General features: G+C 35.3%; 2 protein-coding genes across 2 annotated transcripts in view; both read right to left on the bottom strand.

The window, feature by feature from the left end:
- Positions 828 to 20,090, bottom strand: part of LOC109325010 (peptidyl-prolyl cis-trans isomerase-like) — a 28,013-nt gene continuing 8,750 nt past the window's right edge. Inside the window, exon 2 of the mRNA XM_019557156.1 lies at positions 828 to 1,484. Coding sequence (XP_019412701.1) covers positions 957 to 1,484 — 528 coding nt within the window. The 3' untranslated portion in view covers positions 828 to 956. The remainder of the gene's footprint in view (positions 1,485 to 20,090) is intronic.
- Positions 1,897 to 19,597, bottom strand: LOC109325005. Its single transcript, XM_019557146.1, has 32 exons — positions 19,401 to 19,597; positions 19,146 to 19,319; positions 18,426 to 18,521; positions 17,672 to 17,741; positions 17,342 to 17,472; positions 16,623 to 16,763; positions 16,377 to 16,534; positions 15,462 to 15,630; positions 15,262 to 15,360; positions 14,931 to 15,008; positions 13,981 to 14,040; positions 13,718 to 13,875; positions 13,391 to 13,592; positions 12,649 to 12,768; positions 11,514 to 11,602; positions 11,270 to 11,374; positions 10,802 to 10,900; positions 10,538 to 10,626; positions 9,365 to 9,513; positions 8,603 to 8,746; positions 8,394 to 8,501; positions 8,027 to 8,137; positions 7,451 to 7,558; positions 7,251 to 7,361; positions 6,622 to 6,794; positions 6,001 to 6,472; positions 5,573 to 5,680; positions 5,287 to 5,345; positions 4,474 to 4,852; positions 2,730 to 4,256; positions 2,389 to 2,593; positions 1,897 to 2,268 (listed from the first exon to the last, which is right to left on the bottom strand). Exons 1-32 carry the CDS (start codon positions 19,494 to 19,496, stop codon positions 2,168 to 2,170), a joined length of 5,889 nt encoding a protein of 1,962 aa, XP_019412691.1. The 5' UTR covers positions 19,497 to 19,597; the 3' UTR covers positions 1,897 to 2,167.

The following is a 20,090-nucleotide window of genomic DNA, read 5'->3' as shown; positions in this document are numbered from 1 at the left end:
TTTGTTAGGTCATTTCTATTCAATTATGCACTCAACTTTCACTCATTCGCTTGTTTACCATCTGTGATAGAATACTACATTTATATATATACTTCTATAAACATGATAACTTCTCATGCTTATATTAATAAAATATCTTGATTTGTTCACTTTAGGATGAGATATATTGAACTCATGGTTCATCCTATTAAAGAAAAACTCAATTCTGATCAATTACAATTATAAATAAATACTTTAGTACTGATATACGTGAATAGACTGTTTAGAATGCATTACATAATATATAACATAATTTAAGCTCAATGATATTGTTAGGTGCATTTGTATTCTACAATCAGAATAAGAGCTACCAAACTTTTCAACTATACTTGAAAATGTGCAAAAATGGACTATTATATATAATATACATACAAAATGTGCAAAAATGAGAACAAACTATATAAGAATTAGAACCGTTAATATAGAATATCAAATCATATTTGAATAGTTAAGATGAAAAAGTATACATACAAACTATTATATAATCAATAACTAATTTTTAATCATGATGTTTATGATTGGTCATACAAAAAGTATAATTAGATAATTGTGAATCCCCATGCAAAGCAACAAAAGGATATGTGCGGTGGTAGGGCGCCACATATAGCAGATATTTGGAAAAGGCCATGCAGTTGAATCACATATAATTTTGACACGTGTAAACATATCTCAATCAAAGATCTTTCATTCATGTTATGACAAACCGCAGTTTCAATAAATGCTGATGCTCTAATCTCTATCATAACCGAACCTATATGAATGTGATGTGAATAATCGTAGTAATTTTATTGACGATACGAACCACGTACTATCAATACTCCAAAAATAAAACAAAGTAACAACGACAACGACGATGATTTAGTAACTAACATCAAAACTCAAAACGACACTGGATAGAGTAATGTGATGTGAATAATCTAAGAGACTTGACCGCAATCGGCGATGGTCACTGGCCTGGAGGTCTTGCCGGAGCTAGATCCAACTTTCTCGATCTCCTTCACCACGTTCAATCCATCCACCACTTCACCAAACACCACGTGCTTTCCGTCAAGCCACTCCGTCTTCGTCGTGCAAATGAAAAACTGAGATCCGTTCGTTCCGGGTCCAGCATTCGCCATGGACAATATTCCAGGACCTGTGTGCTTCTTTATGAAGTTCTCATCTTCGAACTTGGCTCCATAGATTGATTCACCTCCGGTGCCATTTCCGGCGGTGAAGTCACCTCCCTGGCACATGAAGTTAGGGATAACACGGTGGAAGGATGATCCCTTGAAGTGGAGTGGCTTGCCACTGCGGCCAACTCCCTTCTCGCCGGTGCAGAGAGCACGGAAGTTCTCAGCGGTGCGAGGAGTGGTATCGGCGTGTAGCTCCATGACGATGCGGCCGACGGGAGTGCCGCCGATGGCCATATCGAAGAAAACCTTAGGGTTCGACATTGTAGCAGATTCGATGATTAACGGAGAAGAAGAGTTTGGTTGAGGCTTGAGAGTGATGAGGGTGGATATTTATAATAGCTCAAGTATCTGTTGGATGTTGACACGTGGCAGGTTATTTGTTAGGGGAAAGTAATGTTGCTGAGTTTGGGATTGACTAAAGTTAGTGGTGCTGATCCAAGGACACGGATATGATGTTGGACTTTTTCATTAACATGGACCAAGCCTAATGAATAGAATTGCAAAAACTATCATTTTTTATTTATTTATTATAATCTGTAGTTAAAATCTAGATCATACATTCATAGCTAGGTAGGGTGGGATTATTGACACTTTAATTAGCTTACTCATGCTTATTATCGACTAATCATAGCTTTAGAAAAATAAAAATAAAAATCAAATGATGATTGATTACAAAAGAGTGTGAATAGATAAATTAGCGTGAATAGCTTCATCCCTATTTATAGGATCCATTAAATAAATAAACACTAAAATTGAATGATATTGATTAGTTTCCTTTTGGATTAACAATCCAAGTATTTTCCCAACAAAACACTGCTATTAAGGATAGAAAAGAATGAAGTCCAATTAATAATATATAGGTACAGGGTGGGAAGAAGAAAGCTGACTAATTAGCACTATGAAATTCTGTACAATTAATAATAGTGTTTGTTCTGTTTGGTCCATGGCAAATCTCATATGAAACTCTCTGCTTGCAGTAATCCAGGATAGACACATGAAATCATCTGTTTCAAAGACTTACAAGATGCTCTAAGAAAAGCATGGCCCTCCAAAGCTGCACAAGGGCATCCAAAAATATTTAACATCTTTGTAGCAAAGAAAATGATCAAAAAATAACAAAAGGAGGGGAATAGAATTAAACAAAGGTGCAACAGAAAGATGAAGGATATATTACCAGTAAATAAGGATTTGACTTCCTTTGAAAAATCCTCCACACGTCCTAATACAGGTCTTATGCCACAAATTTGTAAAACACAAAGTTCCAAGTACAAGGCCATTTCAAGTATTTGTAACAATAAGCTGCAAACACTCTGTATTTCAGGAGAAACCCTTGGTTTGTTAGCTTCACAGAGCTCCCGAATAATGGGAATCGCTTGATCCTGCACCCAAGGAATAATAAGCTCAAAACCTCAAATGAACACCCCAATTATTTGCTTCTACGAGTACCCTAAAAGTATATATATGAAAACAGTACTATAAAAATAGAACAGTACATTCACGAGAAGTTCACTGTACCTGTAGTCCATGCAAGATTTCTGGCATCGGAAGCTCAGGAAAATGTGTAAGATCAACAAACCCAACCTCCTGAGCCCTTTTAGCAGCACCCTCAGCTTGTAAACATAGAAATTTCAAAAGAAGAAATGCAATTCTGTATATCTGCACAGCAACCTTGTCAGAAAAGCACGTTTGTGGAACAGGTTCGGTACTCTCAGCAGCTTGACCATAGATAGATAAAGCAGTTGAGAAAGACGAGATCTTTGGTTTTGAGACACATCCAAGTGGTGCAAGAGCAAACCATCCATTTCTGCTATTGACATGTGAAGGTTTTAAACAAGTTTCAAAATCCTCTTTAACAGTAGGTGGACACAAAAGAGGGGCATTCTTGCTTGACAATTCACTCAGGCGCTGCGTTCCCCTGCTAATAAAGGCTAAAAGATGGATGCACTTTTCTCTGAGCTGTCTATCTACATTTTTTGTTGCCTTAATCCAAGAATTCCAATGTTTCGCTAGCTCACACATGAGCATCAAAGTATGTTCTGTTTCCTTAAGAGTAGCAAAAGAAATCAATGACCTCTGTGCCCGAGGTCTTTTCTTATCATGATCATTAGAGGGAAGGTCTGGGGCATTTAGGGAATAAAAAATAAGATGAGCTTTCTCTGAAAAAAAGTAAGGTACCATGCTGTCCACAATAGCAGTGCCATAAGAACTGTCTCGCAAGGATTGAACCATAGATGTAACCACAGCTAATCCGTGTCCCCATATATCTTGAGGCGTTTCAAACTTTTCATATAAGCTACCCAGATTTTCACTGCCAAATCTTGAGAAACTTTCACCAGATTCAGCAAATAGCAGTCTCAGAGATGACAAGAAGCCAGAACAATAAAGCATCTCAGCACCCCCTCTAACCCGTGCAAGGGTCAAAAAAAACTTCAATATTATTGGAATGGAAGGAGAAGTTTTATCCTGGAGTTTTAGCATAACAAGCTGCAGTTGAAGATGATTTTGCAGGACAGGTAACCAAGTCCTGGGCGTCAAGAAGCTTCGCAGTATCAAGTCCATAATTGACAGAGACAGCATGGAATGCTCAGAAGTCACAATGCAGTTGCAAAGAATGGGTAGTAAGCCTAAGGTTGTGTTGGAAATTTTTGACAAATTCTCACCAGAACTCTCATTTATTGCCTCACCTGAATGTGAACTGAAGGAGTTGGTCTGTAGTACCGAAAGAAGCAACGTGAGTAATAACTTCATGATCACATTAGCCTCAGAAGGTAGCACCTTAAGTTCATTCAGTAATTTAAGACCTGAACTTGCACATTTCAAAACAAGTAGGGACACATTCATGGGGAGGATTTTGCAGACAGCTGTTGTCAACTTGAGAAGTAATTCTACCTCACATGCAAGAAATTTGAGTAAATCCTCAGAGGCATCAAGAGCAGGTGATAATGTTTCAATGGTAGCAAGGAAAGATAGGCACGTATTATCCATGCAAGTGAATATGAGTTCATCTGGAATCCTCTCTCCTGTAGTAGCCGTCCCTAGTGACTGCAAGATCATATTAAAAATGAAAGTTTAACAGAGAAAACAAATCACCAATGGGCGGAAAGAAGAAAGCTGTTTAAGAACAATAAAAACAAGAATTTAGTAATTTTAGAAACTAAGCTAAGTGCATGAAAGCTGGAAAGTGAATTAACAGAATCTTTAGGCTATTGTACATATACTAAGATTATATAACAGGATCTACAAGAATTTAAATTCTCACATCATCGTGGTAGACAGTCAACACAGCTATCAATCCTTTCAACGCAGAAAGCTTTGAACTTGAAAGCAACATAACCGAGTTTGCATCCTGCAGGAAATGCAACATGGTTTCTGCAATCTCCTTGGATGCTCTCCAGTCAGAACAATCCCACACATCAAATTTCAAATCTTCTCGCAAGCGAATAAGATCAAACAAATACACATTCTTCGCAAAAGATTCTTCATTCAACTGGTGCTGATAAGTTCCCAAAAAACTTGATTCAACAAGATACTGACATAATTCTTTGAATGGTCCGCTACCAATTTTTCTCCCTTCAACCTCTCCTTGTAGATGATAATAGAGGTCACTCAGTATTAACTTCATTAGTTCCTTCCCTTCACTGTACAAATTAAGAAAAACAACAAAATTATAATAGCCATACATAATAAGAGAATAAATACATTTCTTTATAGCCAGATAAAGTAAATTCAAATCATGAATTGAATGGTGGAAAGAAAAGGCATGACTTTTGACTAAAATAAAATTGCTGAGGATTTCTCAAAATTGTCTTTACTTCAGTCTCACTCTCCAAAGACAATATTTGATCCTTAACTTAGAGACATGGTGATGGTGAAAAAAGTGAAATAAGAGAAGACTCAGAAGAGCGTTCTAAATGTTAATTTATCCTTGAAGAAAGAATGCCCGATTATAAGCATAGTAAAAAGAATTATAGTTCTTGACATTCCAAACACTGTCACAGGGAAAATATAATTAATATAGAGATTCTTCTGAATAAGATCATAAAAGTAGCATCCATGGATAAAGTCTAGTAACCTGTAACCACGCTCTGAATACTGAGAAAGCAATTCTGAGAAAGCAGGATGAATGCTCAACTGCAAAAAAGAACATCTTTGCAGTATGTAAACGTTATAAAATATTGACAAAAGTTGACTGAACACAAACCAATATGTAAACCAGAAGTTCTGACATTAAAAATAATTTTTTTGAAACCTAACATATTTGTAAAGAATTGCATAATATATAGATTAATGTCCTTCAAAAGCTACCACCGTAAACATGAGTAGTAGACTTCATAGAAGGAAATTGATTAAATGTCAACCTTGGTCAGAATTCCATGAATCTTCTGAAGTAATGACACGGATAAACTTCCAGAGTCGCTAACTGCTAGCTTTTCCATCACATGAACAGAGAATAAACCGGTAGCAACCTGAAAGTTCACAAGCATTTATTTACACATGAAAACATACAGTACAGGCTGGACTTAAAAATATCACATATAAACAGTGAAACAAGAAAAAAGATTGTCATTTCATTTGCATTTTTCAAAAGGCCGTGTACCGACTCAACAGTAAGATCAGAAATCTATAAAATTGATTAGGTATTGAATGTTGAAAGCATAAGAAAACCATGACAAAGCACATGCAATGTATATATCAATAAAACAGAATTTCTATAAAATTAACCAAATCATGGTAAAGACTACCAGTAGTACTTATTAACCAACAATGATAACAAAATGAAGCTAACCTTTGCCCTATAATATATCTCATTATTGTGTCCACGAGAAGTATATGACTTTACAAGTTTCCCTAAAACAGAATCCTTGAACCATGAAGACCAGATTCCCTTAAGACTGTGAAAATCAGTTGCTTTAGAAATGCTTGTTTTTTTTGCATTTTGTGCCTTGTCTTTAGATTCAGCAGCGTCATTCACAAGTGACTCAGCATGCAACAACTTTTTCTGCAAGAATAATTCATATGCCATGATTCCAAGTATGGCAGATTGACAATGGAAACTGTATGCCACATTTAAAGCATCTTTTTCTTTCAGATTATTGAGCTGAGGAGTTTCACTGCTAGCAATATTCGAGATTGCATTGGCCAAGTGCTTCCAGAAATTTTCATAGCTTCTTAAAGACTCCAAGATATTTGCATAATCAGAAGCCCCTTGCCATATGGCAACCATGAAGTTAAGTACACTAAGCAGTATATGTGGATTGCTGGAGATAAAGAGGAAAGAACCATGAGTAACCTTTTAAAATTTAAATATGCTCGACTGGCAAGCTAACCCACAAAAAAGATGGAAGTAAAAGCGAATAATAGATTAAAAAACCCAAAAGGGGAAACAAATTTCTCCAAAAGATTGTACCTCTTGATAAGATCATCTGCCCTTTCAATATAGTGCACAAGTGCATCTACTAGATTTGATTTTTTTGAAACTAAGGGGGCAAGGGAAGTTTCATTTTTTTGAAGCTTTGCATCACCATTACTCAACTGATCCTCATTGAACTCTCGAGCAAAGATGGCAACAATAAAAGCAGGCTGCAAAACGGAACGTCAAATAAGAAAATGGTACTTGAAGTTGAACATATCTGAGCATGGCGAAAAATTTACTGATGAAAACAAGGTAAAAAAATGGAGTTCTATGCAGTTAGTATGCCAAGGTAAAAAAAACACCACGTCCCAGTGTCCACAATTTCCTTTTGATGAAAGCATTTTGAACAGATGGCAAAGATCTGTACTACCAAAGTGAAAATGATAGATTAAAAACAAAATTGCCCCAAAATTATAATATTGGTGATACAATTTAAAAAAAAACTACAAAAGGTGGATAATACATTTGCCCATGATGATAGAGAAACAAAGTCTGTACCAATCATATTTTAATTTTAAAAAAGTAATTAGTTGCCAGCACCAGACAAGTCAGTACAAGTAAGATTTTGACATTAGCACAAAGTGACAAACACGATTCTTTAATTTACTTCACATAATTCAAACCTGATAATGTGCCGCTGAAGTAAACATATCAATTGTTGCGACAAAAAGATCTTCATTTGATACTGATTGCTCCCGCAATATGTAGCTCAAAGAGTGACTTAAGTCCATGATCTAAAATCAAATAAAAGAATTGTCACTTAAATCGGACCTATAAACTAAAAAACAATGAGTATAAGAAGCAGAAACCAAGGCCCCAAAACCTTCTCATTATCTGGAACAAAGCATGTGGTTCCATACGAAAATGGTTGAATACAATCTGCTATGGCAAATAATGTTGAAATAAATCTGACAGCGCCAAGTTGGATGGCCTACAGCAACAAAATAAAAGTATGTTGTCAAGCAATGCAATAGAAAATCAGGTATCATCAAGTACAAATTAAATGGGTGGTAAAGTTTAAAATGATATACCAACATAGGTATGCAGGCCCACTTCATTATGGCATCAAATGCATGATGAAGTGTATATTTGATGAAGCAAATGTGTAACTATGAAAACTAGGGTGAACATAGCAGATGTGGTCGATCAGTTGCTTATGCATCTAATGTGATAATCAATACAAAACACAATGTGTAACTAATGAAGTAGAATAAAATGAAATGCTCATAGACCTCCTCTAACTGGTGGGGAATAAAGAAAATAAGAGGTAAGTGTCACATATTGCTCAATGAAAACTCAATACCTTCATAGCAACCATGTAGTTCACAGAAAAAGGCATATCAAAAGAATCACAAAAAATGTAATGACACTCCATTATGAGGCAAGATAGAGTTCATACAGAATCTCGGGAGTATGAAATCAAGGATATGACAGAAGTGGCAACAGGAACTGGCCTGGCTGTGCTTGAGAACACTGCCTGGAGAAAAACAGGAAAGCTGGAAGATGAATCCTGGACAACAAAGAATGATATTCAGTATTTCCAGAATATAAAAAGATACCATGAATCATAAACAATAGTTCGGAAAGAAAAAGTTATGGATAATAAAAGACAATAAATAATATTGCTTAAAAAATTCTAAAATGGAGAAATGATATTCCATCAACTTAACTATCATCTTATGGCTTTCTGTAATCATATGCAAGTGCAACTAGATAACCAGTTTTATTATTATCATTCAACAAAAAACTATGATTTTCCTTTGTACCTTAGAAAGTTTGGACAGCATGACTGAAAGAATATCTAAAACAGCACCTATAGCCAGTTGTAACCCTTCAATTTCCATTGGATCAAAGAGACGGCTTACATGCAATTTCTGTTTAAAAAAAAGTGTTCTTGTCAATAAGATGTAGAAATAAGCAAACTACATTAACAAATGGATGATAAATAAACCAAAAAGGCTTCAATATATGTCACCTCCAATGAATGTGCAGGAGTGCAAGCAATTTGGAAGAGTGTGTTGTGAATGGAGGAATCGGAGAACAAGACATTGCGTATGATCTCACTCAATTTTCCATAATAAGGAAAGGATGCAATGCATTTTTTCATCAACTCAAGAACCTGCAGGAGTTAACAAAGTTAGAAATCAGCAATACATGCACAATCTTAATTCTTATCTGTAAAATCTACACTAATTATTCCTCCCAATATCTCACAGTGCTAACAACAAATTGGAAGCAATTGAAAAAGATTTGAGACCACAAAAAATTAAATCACTAATTATTCCTCCCAATATCCCACAGTGCTAGCAACACAGGACCACGAGAAAGTAGAAACATTTACTGGAGCCAACTGGACTAATTCAATGAATAAGAGGCATTATGTAAAGCACCCAGAAATCACTAATTGTAATGAAATAATTAAGAAACCACAACTGTTTTTCCCCCCAGAAAAGGTGATCATTAATTGGTCAATTCAGCATCCACAACACACAGGAGAATTATCAGCATATATCTTCATGAAGCATAAGCAAACAACATTTCAAGTTTTTCTCCTTGCTAAGGCTTTTTTGGGAATGCTTCTTGTGTTTCATTTTCACATTAAAACCAAGCTAGAAACTGACAGAAGGAATTATGCTCACCACATCTGTGCAGAATCTCAGAAGTATTCCACTAAGAGTTTGAGATTAACTAAAGCGGATAGCAAAATTGTACAGCTTCAAACAGAAGCAGCACATACCTTCAACGTTATTTTCCATCTAATATGCTTTATCTTGTACTTCCAGTACTCGTGATTGACCAGTATATACTGCAAAGAGAAAATGATCAATGCCAGGAGAGCATCATTCTCGACCCCTGATTCTACAAGCTGTAGAGTGAAGTCTAGAACTGCAAGATTCAGGACAAAACATTAGAATGTGAAGAAAGTAGACGAAATATTGCAGAGAATTTCACAAAATCGGGTCAAACCAACAATTCTAGTGACTTTATTTATTGCAATGAAAATTAAAAACAACAACCAAGTCTTAGTCCCACTAGGTGGAGTCAGCTCTATCATATATCATGTTTATTGTAAAAATTGATCTCTAAATCTTTCCTAATCGTTTCGCCTACGGTTTTTCTTGATCTCCCTATGCCATTAGAAATTAGACTAAGCTCCATTTGGTCTACTCTCCTTAGTGGGTCTTCTAACAGTCTCCTCCAGACATGCAAAACCACCTAAGGATCCTACCATCTTTTCTATAATAGTAGCAAACCTAACTTTCTCTCTAATGCATTTGTTCCTAATCCGATTTTGTCTAGTATGTCTACCTATCCAATGTGACATTCTCATCTTTGCTACATTGAGTTTATTCTTTGTTGACATTTTACTGCCCAACATTCAGTCTCATAAGTCATTATAGGTATGGTAAAATTTCCCCTTAAACTTTAGTGACACCTTTCTATCACATGACACCTGAAGCACTCTGTCATTTCATCAACCTCGATTGAATGTTGTAGTTTATATCTCTCTCAATTTCCCCATCATGTTGTATGATTGAGGAAAATTCAAAACGAAACACTTAGAAACTACTCAAAAGGGATGCAACAACCATACCAATCTTTCTGCATATGTACCATTGGGGTTAGAAAAGAGAGATAAGAGTGGGAAACAGCTAACAAGTGTCAATTAATGATATTAATGAAAGGTCAAAACATTGATAAAAAAACACTAACCAAATACCCCTATTATACTAATAATTAGGTCAAGTATTAACCCCATAGTAGCCCAAGCCCGCAAACATAAGACTAATTTCCATGTACAGCAACTTTCAAAGCAAGTCAAATAAGCACAAGAATGCAAGAGACTCAAAATTCAGGAAAAAAATATCATTATACAAATAAAATGGATACAAAATTGTATCATCTGGACCTGATATTGCCAAGGGGAAGTCATTACTGTTTTGCTCACAGTCGATCAAAAGCATCCTGGCCAGTTTTCCAGAAAGCAACCATGATCCACTGGAAAAAAGAAAGAATGGTCGGGAGACTTAACTTCTATTAAATAAACTGAAAGCTGTAAGCCACTATGACACTACATGGCTATGAGAAAAGTGACAGAAAATGTGAAGCCATGGTTGTCTATTTGTATATGCATGCTATTTTAGAATGCCTCTATTTAAAAAAAGAGTTCTACCTTGACAAACCACTACTGTCTACACTGAATGCAGATGTCTGCAAAGTGATATCGAATGGGTTTGCATTTAGAGTGACTGCTGTAACATTAGATGGAGAACTGGATAGGAAAAGAAAAGCACTAGTGAGCCTTCAATCAATAACTTTATTAATATAAGTATCTAAACATGAAAACTAAACCACTAAGAGAAGCCAACAAGGAGAAAGCCTCAAAAAATCAAATATCCATCAAAATATTATTTTTCGAGGGGGAAGGTTTAATGGGAAAGTGATGAAGTTATTGCATTTAGATATGTTTGTTTTAGTTTGCACTGGCTAAAAGGACCCTTATCTTTTTATACTCTTGAGACTTGAAATACAGATATAAGTCAAATCCTTGAAAGTAGCACAAGTATTATGTATTATACTTTAAGACCTGTGATAAAAATGCAGATAAAATACTTGATTAGTACAATGTAAGTTCAACTACCAAATCAACATAATCTCCAAAATCTTGACAGCCATTGACATAAGTGCAGCACCACAAGAATTCTGAGGCAGGTTTTTTATCAGATTGCAAATTATCTCAACCACCCTGTAAAGGCACGGAAAATAACTCATTTTTAAAAACTATCAGATACCAAACAAATAAAGAGAAAAACATAAATATACTATCAAATTAATCCAGGATAATATACACACAATAGAACAACCATTCAAATTGAAAACTTTACCAGACACTCTTTTCGACCTGCTCATTCATCAAGCCAATAGCATGAAATTGAAGAGAGTTACTAATGTCCATCACAGCAAAACAGACAGCCTGCATATATAGTAAGAGAATCTGTGAGAGAAATGGGGACAAAGTCATGATACAAAAAAAAAAGAAACTCATAAGCTTGGCACCCTTATTCTGTAAAATAGTTTGAGATCTAAGAAACCAAAAGTTCTAACAGAGTCCACAATTGGCTCAGTCAGGCTCCAAAAGCCATAACAGGTTCCAATATCAGGGCACGGCAAAAATAGAATATCCAAACAATGAACAAATATTAGAGAGATAGGGCTTGTGATTAGTTATGAATTACATTTAAGCAAGTCTCTGGTTGTTGACAGTAGAGCAAATGTGGCAAGTCTTAGTTAGCTGACAACTGTTACAGCAGCTTATAAATACTCCTCTCTCAATTGTAATCATTTGAGAAATCACAATAGGGAGTTACAGTTTCTAATTCTGTAAAGGTTCCATCTCAAAACCAATTGGCAATGAGAGAAGTAGCCCAACAAGTATTTAAACCATTCCCGAGACAATGAGGTAGGCGATGTGGGACTTACTATCCAACATGCCCCCTCCACATAAGTCTGTCAGACCAAACGAAGAGTTACCTTTGATCCATAACTAAAGGGCATCTTTTGGCCCATGACATCCGGAAAGAAGTTGGACTCTGGCTCTAATACCATGTTAAGGTTCCATCTCAACCAATTGGCAATGAGAGGAGTAGCCCAACAGGTATTTAAACCATTCCCGAGACAATGAGGTAGGCGATGTGGGACTTACTTTCCAACATATTCTCTCTCAGTTCTCACTCTTTTCCTATTCTGGTTTACATAGTTTTACAATACAGAACCATACTCATCATGTCAAAATAGACCAATTATAATTGTATAGTCTTGATAAATGTTGGAAAATTATACTCGCAAAGGAAGAAGCTTAACCATAGGCCAAAAACAAACAAAAAAGTTCATAATGACAGGCTGGCTAGTCCGATCACTGTTCTAATAACACGTGGAATGTACTGATGCTCTATATTGTATGAATAATTGATTGATAAACACTTACTAAAAAGCTTGGAAGGTACGGAACCATAAACTTACAGTGTTAAAGGACACCAATCTACTAAGCAGATCAAGAGTGAAAGCAACATCCTCCTTGCTTTTCAAATACGAGTCTTGGGCCAAACGTAGGAGCAACACAAACACTCCAGATGGTGCATACTAGAAAAGTAAAGATTTTGCCAGTGTGAGTTCAGAGATTACGATTATATTGATGAGATCTGAAGCCCTCTTCATGTAATAATATACTCTCCAAATTCAATATATGTGCATTTTAATCACACACAAAGTAAAATGACAGTAGAATCCATAAGGTGCATAAAAAAAGAATTAGTGATAACTGCCAACTTAGCAACACTTCAAGAAAGGAAAACTGAAACAATAGCATTTATTGGGTTACCTCCAAAGATAGAAGAATAATGCATCAGATTGGAAACCCGTTACCAAAGAACTTAAATAGAATTTCTCAACATTTTGTTAGCTTGGGTTTGACAAGCAATATAGTTCAAACCAGGTGTAGATTAAAAGAGTATTTAAAATCAGCATCAGTAAGCTTTAGTAAATTGATTTTAGTACCAGGCCTATCCTATGGCAATGAGAACTAGAATAAGTACTAACATTCAAAAAAATAAAACAAATTGTAATTTCTAAGTCATCAATTCCAGATCAGCAAAAAATGTCTACGAAGGAAATTCATGATTATAGCGTATAGACCACCAATAAGGCAACAAGAAGCGCTTTGAAAATTAAATTGAAGCATCATGACCGTATTAGGGCAACTTACCTCCCATCGTACAAGAGCAGTATTATCTCCAACAACTTTCAAGATATGCCCTCGAGTGCCAGCAGGAATAAACAAACCTTCAATCCCAGGTACTAGAACTGTGTGTCTTGCCTCCACTTTATGAGAGACATCATCTATCTGTGAATCGCTATTAATCTCAAACAAGGATGATATACCAACAGACCTATCTAAAAAGTTATACCTGTAGAAAAAATGCATTCATAAGAAAGACTATGAGAAATTGAAGAGAAAATTGTGAGTTTGAGAGACCAGTGGCAGTGTTATTCCAACACATAAGATAGCAGAAAACATGAATTATTTACTTACGCACACTCTGCAGGCCAAGTGCCTTCACAAAGGGATGACAAGAGCTGTACAAATTCTACTGTCCTGAAAGGGAACTCACTCTCTAGGTTGCAAAGAAGAGATCGAATTGGACCATCAATGAAACTTTCTTTGTCCCAAAACTGAGTACATAGGGACTCCTAAAAGTTATTGAGCACAAACCTTCAATCAATAAATGATCACTAGCAGATAGCATGATACTGAAGAAATGAAAAAACTGAAGGACAATGATTAAATATCCAAACCTCTCCACGGTAAATCTTGCAAAGAATATCCAGTATCAAAGTAGCGTTACTGTCTTCTACCTGTACATTTGACAGAGGAGATCAAATGAAAAAGGCATAAATAGTCTACTTAAACATATGAAGCATGAACACACAATTCTGGTGTTGTGATTATGTCAGCCACATGATGAACATGTCACCAGAATCGGATTAAAAATATCTATTTAGGCTCGGGTGCATCAGAAACACCACAGAAGAAGGCGAATTTAAAATTGATAAAAAAGAGAAGAAAAAACATTTAAAATTGAAAAAGAAGAGTAAAAACTCTGTTATATCCAAGTATAGACTACTCATTATCCAAGATGAATAACACAGTTATAGGGAGTCATAAGGTAGTCAGATGGTTAGGTGGAAAGTTTAAGGAATGAAGTGATGAGGAGGTTGAAGGTTCGATCTCACTGACTATAAATACTAATATTTGCCTATCAAAAAAATTTACTCAGTTATTAGTATTTAGTACCATCTACCTAGCCAAATCACTATCTTTCATTGAGCCCCCCGACCTCTTCATCTAGCCATCTATCTCCATCTGTGACTAAGCCTACATGCCAACATTATGCTGATGATGGAGTACAAAATGATGCTGATCTTTAGATACTCACTGAAGTTGTCTTTTTTGGATGTAAATGTTTTTGTATGTGGATAGTTCTACTAGGATATGTTGGTTTTGGAGAATTTTTAGAAAATGTCAATATAGGTACTCCATGTTTTGAAGGGCTTGCCAAGTAGCAAATAGAGGCACACGTTACAATGTGACATATATAAAGATATTATAAATCTTGAAGTTTATATATATCATATTACGAATCTAAAACTTTATGAATATATTATCCTAAAACTATAAGATTTTGGTGTGTCCTTGTGTTTGTGCTTCATATCATAGGTTAAACAAATACAGATTTTAAATATACCTGAAGATTGACCTCATAAGATGCAATAAATGCAGACATTAATGTCCTTAAAACACTGCGATAACCAGACAGTGGGCCCTGAATGGAAGGAGGAAAATTCATTTACTGTGTAATAATTTAAACAACATAAAAAATAAAATTAAGAATATATACATTCTACAACATATTATAAATATAATATTAAAACATATCCCGCTTAGTTTGCTTACTATAAACACAATTTAGGCAAGCAGAAAGCTGAATGCTTTGTAATAAAAAGCAACAAATTAGCCAAGGTTAAACAAAATTCATCCACTATAACAACTTATGCCACCCAAGTAAAATGACGCACATCATACTCCTTCAAAATGTCACACTGAAGAATTTCAAGACAATATTGTAAGGATCCAGCCTCAAAGGCTTGACGAACATAACTGATGTGATCAATCTCCTGAAAGCAGGGGAAAGAAAGAAAAAATGGGTCAACTTAATAATACACATGCACAGGCTTAAATGGTGAATAGCAATTTCACATATAGCCTAACCACATACCATTAGCTCATTTTTTTTGTCTTTTTCAGGAAGTGTCAATAGTAGATAAAGAAATACCGCCCATGCTAAAACTAGAGGGCTGGCTTCATTCATTTCAAAAGTGATAAAAGTAGCAACAAGTGCATCCATCTCTTGGACGTCAGTCAAGGAAAAGCTAGACACACCTTTCCTGAAAAGCCAAACAGATTATGCAAAACTTAACAAAACATATATGGTTTAAAAAAAGCAATCATAAAACAAGTAATCGGATATATCCGGCTATATAATTATAAGGAAAAGACCAGGCATTACACAAGGCATGAAGAAGTTAATTTAAATCCCACAGTTTCAGACAAGGGATTACACTACATCAGTAGTTCAGTACACCACTTCAACATACTAACTGCCTAAGAAAATGTTCCATATCCAAGGCAGACAATTTTTAAAACAAAAACATTAATAGTCAAAATAGACGAACTGGATTATTGACAAAATCGAAGAATTTTAACAATGACTTAGAACTCATAACTTTGCTATTCTGGACATCCAAAAGTAAGGGACTCCATGATGAAAGTTTGGTAAAATTTGCTGGATAACAAAATAGGGCAAGTATGGATTTCTTCCCAATTTAAAGATTGAAAATTGTACTCGGTAAATGAATTAAATGAAAAGGCAAGGCTCAAAGAACAGAACATTTGCCTCATGATTGCCTCAGACCACAAGATATTTTCTCCAATAAAGTTGTAAAACTTATTTTAGATTCAAAATGGTCTCAAAGGCCACGCTCAGTTGAAGATTCAGATAGTAATTGCATCATAGATGAGGGTTTCGGATTACGGCAACCCGAACAGTACTTCATTGGTTTAACAGTACTGTTACAAAATGTGTCTTCTTCCCAGCTACAAGGTATTGATTATGAACAAAGACTGGGCTGACCTGTAAGGTATTTCGTCATGAACCATTTGAAGAAGATTTTCCAAGTTCAGGGTTTCTATTAAAATAAGCAACAGCTGAACTTTAGCATGATATGACAACTGTTGTGCTTCTGTAGTAATTGCGAGCTTCCCCAAGTTGTAATCACCAGCTAAGATCCCCTGAATCCATGACGATTTTGAGCAAGGATTAGGTTTATGAAAATATCACAAAATAAATCAAGTACCAGCCTAAGTATTGTTAATATACCTTGTAAAGAGAACAAAACTTTTTCCATGTTTCACCACTGCAAGTACAAATTGAATCATAATACGCCAGGAAAAGGATGTCTAAAACCAAGTTCTCTTCAATTAGAGTCTCCTCAGCCCACAGAGTAAAAAGATCAACATCCTTCAAGCAATGCATGGTTCACACATTAACAAATGAAATTTTCAGTGGACAGAACTTTCATATCATAAAGATATTGGTGGGGACCAAATAACATGGGAGCAAATCATATGATATTACTGGATTCCACCCAAGCTTACATCTTCAAGATCAGCAAAAACTACTCTACCCCTCCCCCCCAAGGCCTGACGACCAGTATAAACCTTCCAGGTTATGGGCTTTTGTTTCGACCACAAATTAGTTGGTCTTGAGCTCCCTAGAAACCTATTCACTAAGAACTGGTCCTAACAGATACCAAGCAAAGGCGAATAAAAATCCCACCAAAGCATTAAAAAAGAATGTGATTCCAAGATATAGTGTTTCACATGTTCCATAGAGGTAATATGCTGTTATAGCATCAATAGAGACATACACATGAACCAAGGTCATCAAATAAAATGGCAAGAAACAACGCTAAACATCAATAGCCGGCAATTAGTTATACTGCACATACATAGGTTAAAATATTAGATCTAAGTTGTGTGCTATATTATAGAGTAGTACATAACTAAAGAAGGGTGGTATGTGGAAACTGAACATACCATTTTCTCCGGGTAACTACAAGACAAGAGGTCCTCGAAGAACAATACTAATTTACTTTCCAATCCATCATGAAACAACTTTTTTGCCACCTCCTTTACAGTATTGTCTTCAGACACAGGACCAACATAAACTGCAAGTGCAGTAGAAGTCAAAATCCGAAGCAATATCAGTCAGAAAAGTCAACAAGCAGCAAATGGAAATGTTTATTAAACCTATACAAACTGAATATGTGTGTGCACACACGCACGCACAGGCAGCTGAGTCTGCCAAACACAGACATTTGACAGATCAAGTACTAAACTGTCATAAAAACAAAATGATAGACTTACTAGCACGCATTAGAATCCACCTGATGCACTTCAGCAAGCACTGTCGCTCCATGTAATATTGAATTAACATCTTTACAACAAGAAGGAAAGAAATAAGAAAAAGGAAACTAGAAGCAAGTGTCATTGGGACACTCATATATGCAATGAAGAGAATCTAGAGAAGCAGGATATGATTAATAACATAAAAGACATTATTGATAATAAAGGCATTTAGAAGAGTCAGAAAGGTTTGATACATATGTGTGAAATCCAACATTTCTTATAAATATATATTGCCTTAAAAGTCCCTCCTTTGATGGTGTTAACATCTTCAAAAGGGGGGAGGGATGTAAATGCATATTTCAGGGAAAAGACTTTGATCATGAATAAAGTCATTATTTACTCAAAATAAGTATTCTAAACTTAAGTTAAAATATTTTTCACAAATATAGTTGGTTTAATCATGAAAATATTTTTAAAAGCAATTCAAATGGTTGATCATGAATAAGTTACTAGTGTTTTTGGAAGAAAATAATTGTTTATCATATAGCATGAATCAAATACTTGTTCCTGAAATTCAAATTTTGTATCAGAATGAACTTGGTATTCGATTACCATGATGAAGTGAACGATCACATCATATACATTGTCGCATCACATATGTCAATAATATTTTCACTTCACATGTGCCTCTCTCTCTTTTCCCTATTCCCTAACTGTAAACCTAGTTTCTTAGACAACTATAAAGGACACAATAGGGGGTTGAGCTACTAACCATGTGAAGAAACTCGGGAACCGAAGGATCAGCAGCTGCATTGTTATGTTTGACAAACCTTTCAACAAGTATGTATGATTGAACCTCATCTAGAAGCTGAAATAAACATAAATAGTAAGGGTATCAGCAGAACTCCCTTGATGATTAACATTAATAGCTAACTCCCCCTTAACACATAGGGAGGAAACCTAACCACTCTCAATTCCGTAGAAACAACAAGTCTAGGATAACATCACTTCCAAACATATAATTTTTTTTAAGGTTTGGGAAGAGAGAGCACAATTCTCAGGGCAAAACTAATTAAGCCGATAGGGACCTTCCAACCATATAATGAAGAATAAAACGTAATACTGATCCTTCAAATATACAATGGCCACCAAGTTAGTCCTCCAAAGAAAATAGTTATCAAATAAGTCCCCGGAAGTTAAGATGGCCACCACATAATGTAAATTTTAGTCCCTGAAAGATTCACATGGACACTGAATAAGTCCCTGGAAGGACCAATGTGGTGGCCATGATAAACATTCCGAACTTACTTGGTGGCAGACTAAATTGAAGTTCTACTCTATAACGAATTATCAAATTTCCAATGCCGAAACATACTTAAACTCTTTTCTAACATCTAAGCAACTTAAAAGTTTCATTTCATAATAACCTAAAAAAACTAAACAGATAGATTACAACTACAACGATGATACAATGATAGAGTGAGAAAGTGACCAAGTAGGAGCTAATCTGCAATGCTTTATCTTTAAGATGCTGCTGAACACTAATCTGGTGTTGTCCAATTATAATTTGCTTGGAATTCAAAGCTTCGTTGGATTTCTGATTTGGAGGCTTGAATAGCGAAAGTGTATGAAGGAACCAAGAATGATTGTCCTTCAACTTATTGACCTAATATATAAACAACAACAAGAAAGTGAAGTAAATGAAGAAAATGAGATACAAAAAAGAGAAAGAGTTGAGAAAGTGTACCAAATTGGAAGGAAGATCGGAAGAGAGAGATGAATTTTCGAGGTCGGAGAGGAGAAGAGAGAAAGAGTCCCACCAGAGAGAAGCATCGAGGGACATGGTTGAATTGAATTGAATGGAACAAAGTGTAAAACCCTAACTAGCTAAGCTCAATAAACACAAGGTTTTAACTATTATACTTTCGTTTCGCTTTTTCAATTCTTCGCGCTTTCAAATATCTCTTTCACGCTCTTATGTTTGTAACTTTGTATAGTTAAGCACTTCAACGTCGTTAAAACGCACCGTTAGCTTACGTAATATTTTAACTTTTAAGCTAATGAGCGTCGTTAAAAGTTAAAATGCACCGTCAGGTTGTTGCAATCATTTTGGGAGAAAAAGCTTGTCGAAAAATTTCAATGTATTTAGGGTTGATTCAAAATATATATGCTTTATTCTAATTTTATATTTATATATTTTATCAAATACATTTCAAAAAATAAAAATACTAACACTGTATTGTTTTGGTAGTGTAGGACCTACTGAATCTCTATATAGGCTCAGAGACGAAATATTCGATTATTATAAACAATATTTGTTGTAATAAACATTCACGTATTTAAAAATGGATAGATTTTTACCCACAGTTGGGAATTACCCTTGCCTATACAAAGAATATATTTCAAAAAATAGAAAAATTTGGCTCCCTATTAAAGC

This window comes from Lupinus angustifolius, chromosome LG13 (genome assembly GCF_001865875.1).
Source record: "Lupinus angustifolius cultivar Tanjil chromosome LG13, LupAngTanjil_v1.0, whole genome shotgun sequence".
NCBI lineage: Eukaryota > Viridiplantae > Streptophyta > Magnoliopsida > Fabales > Fabaceae > Lupinus > Lupinus angustifolius.
This window is presented reverse-complemented; position numbering and strand designations above follow the sequence as displayed.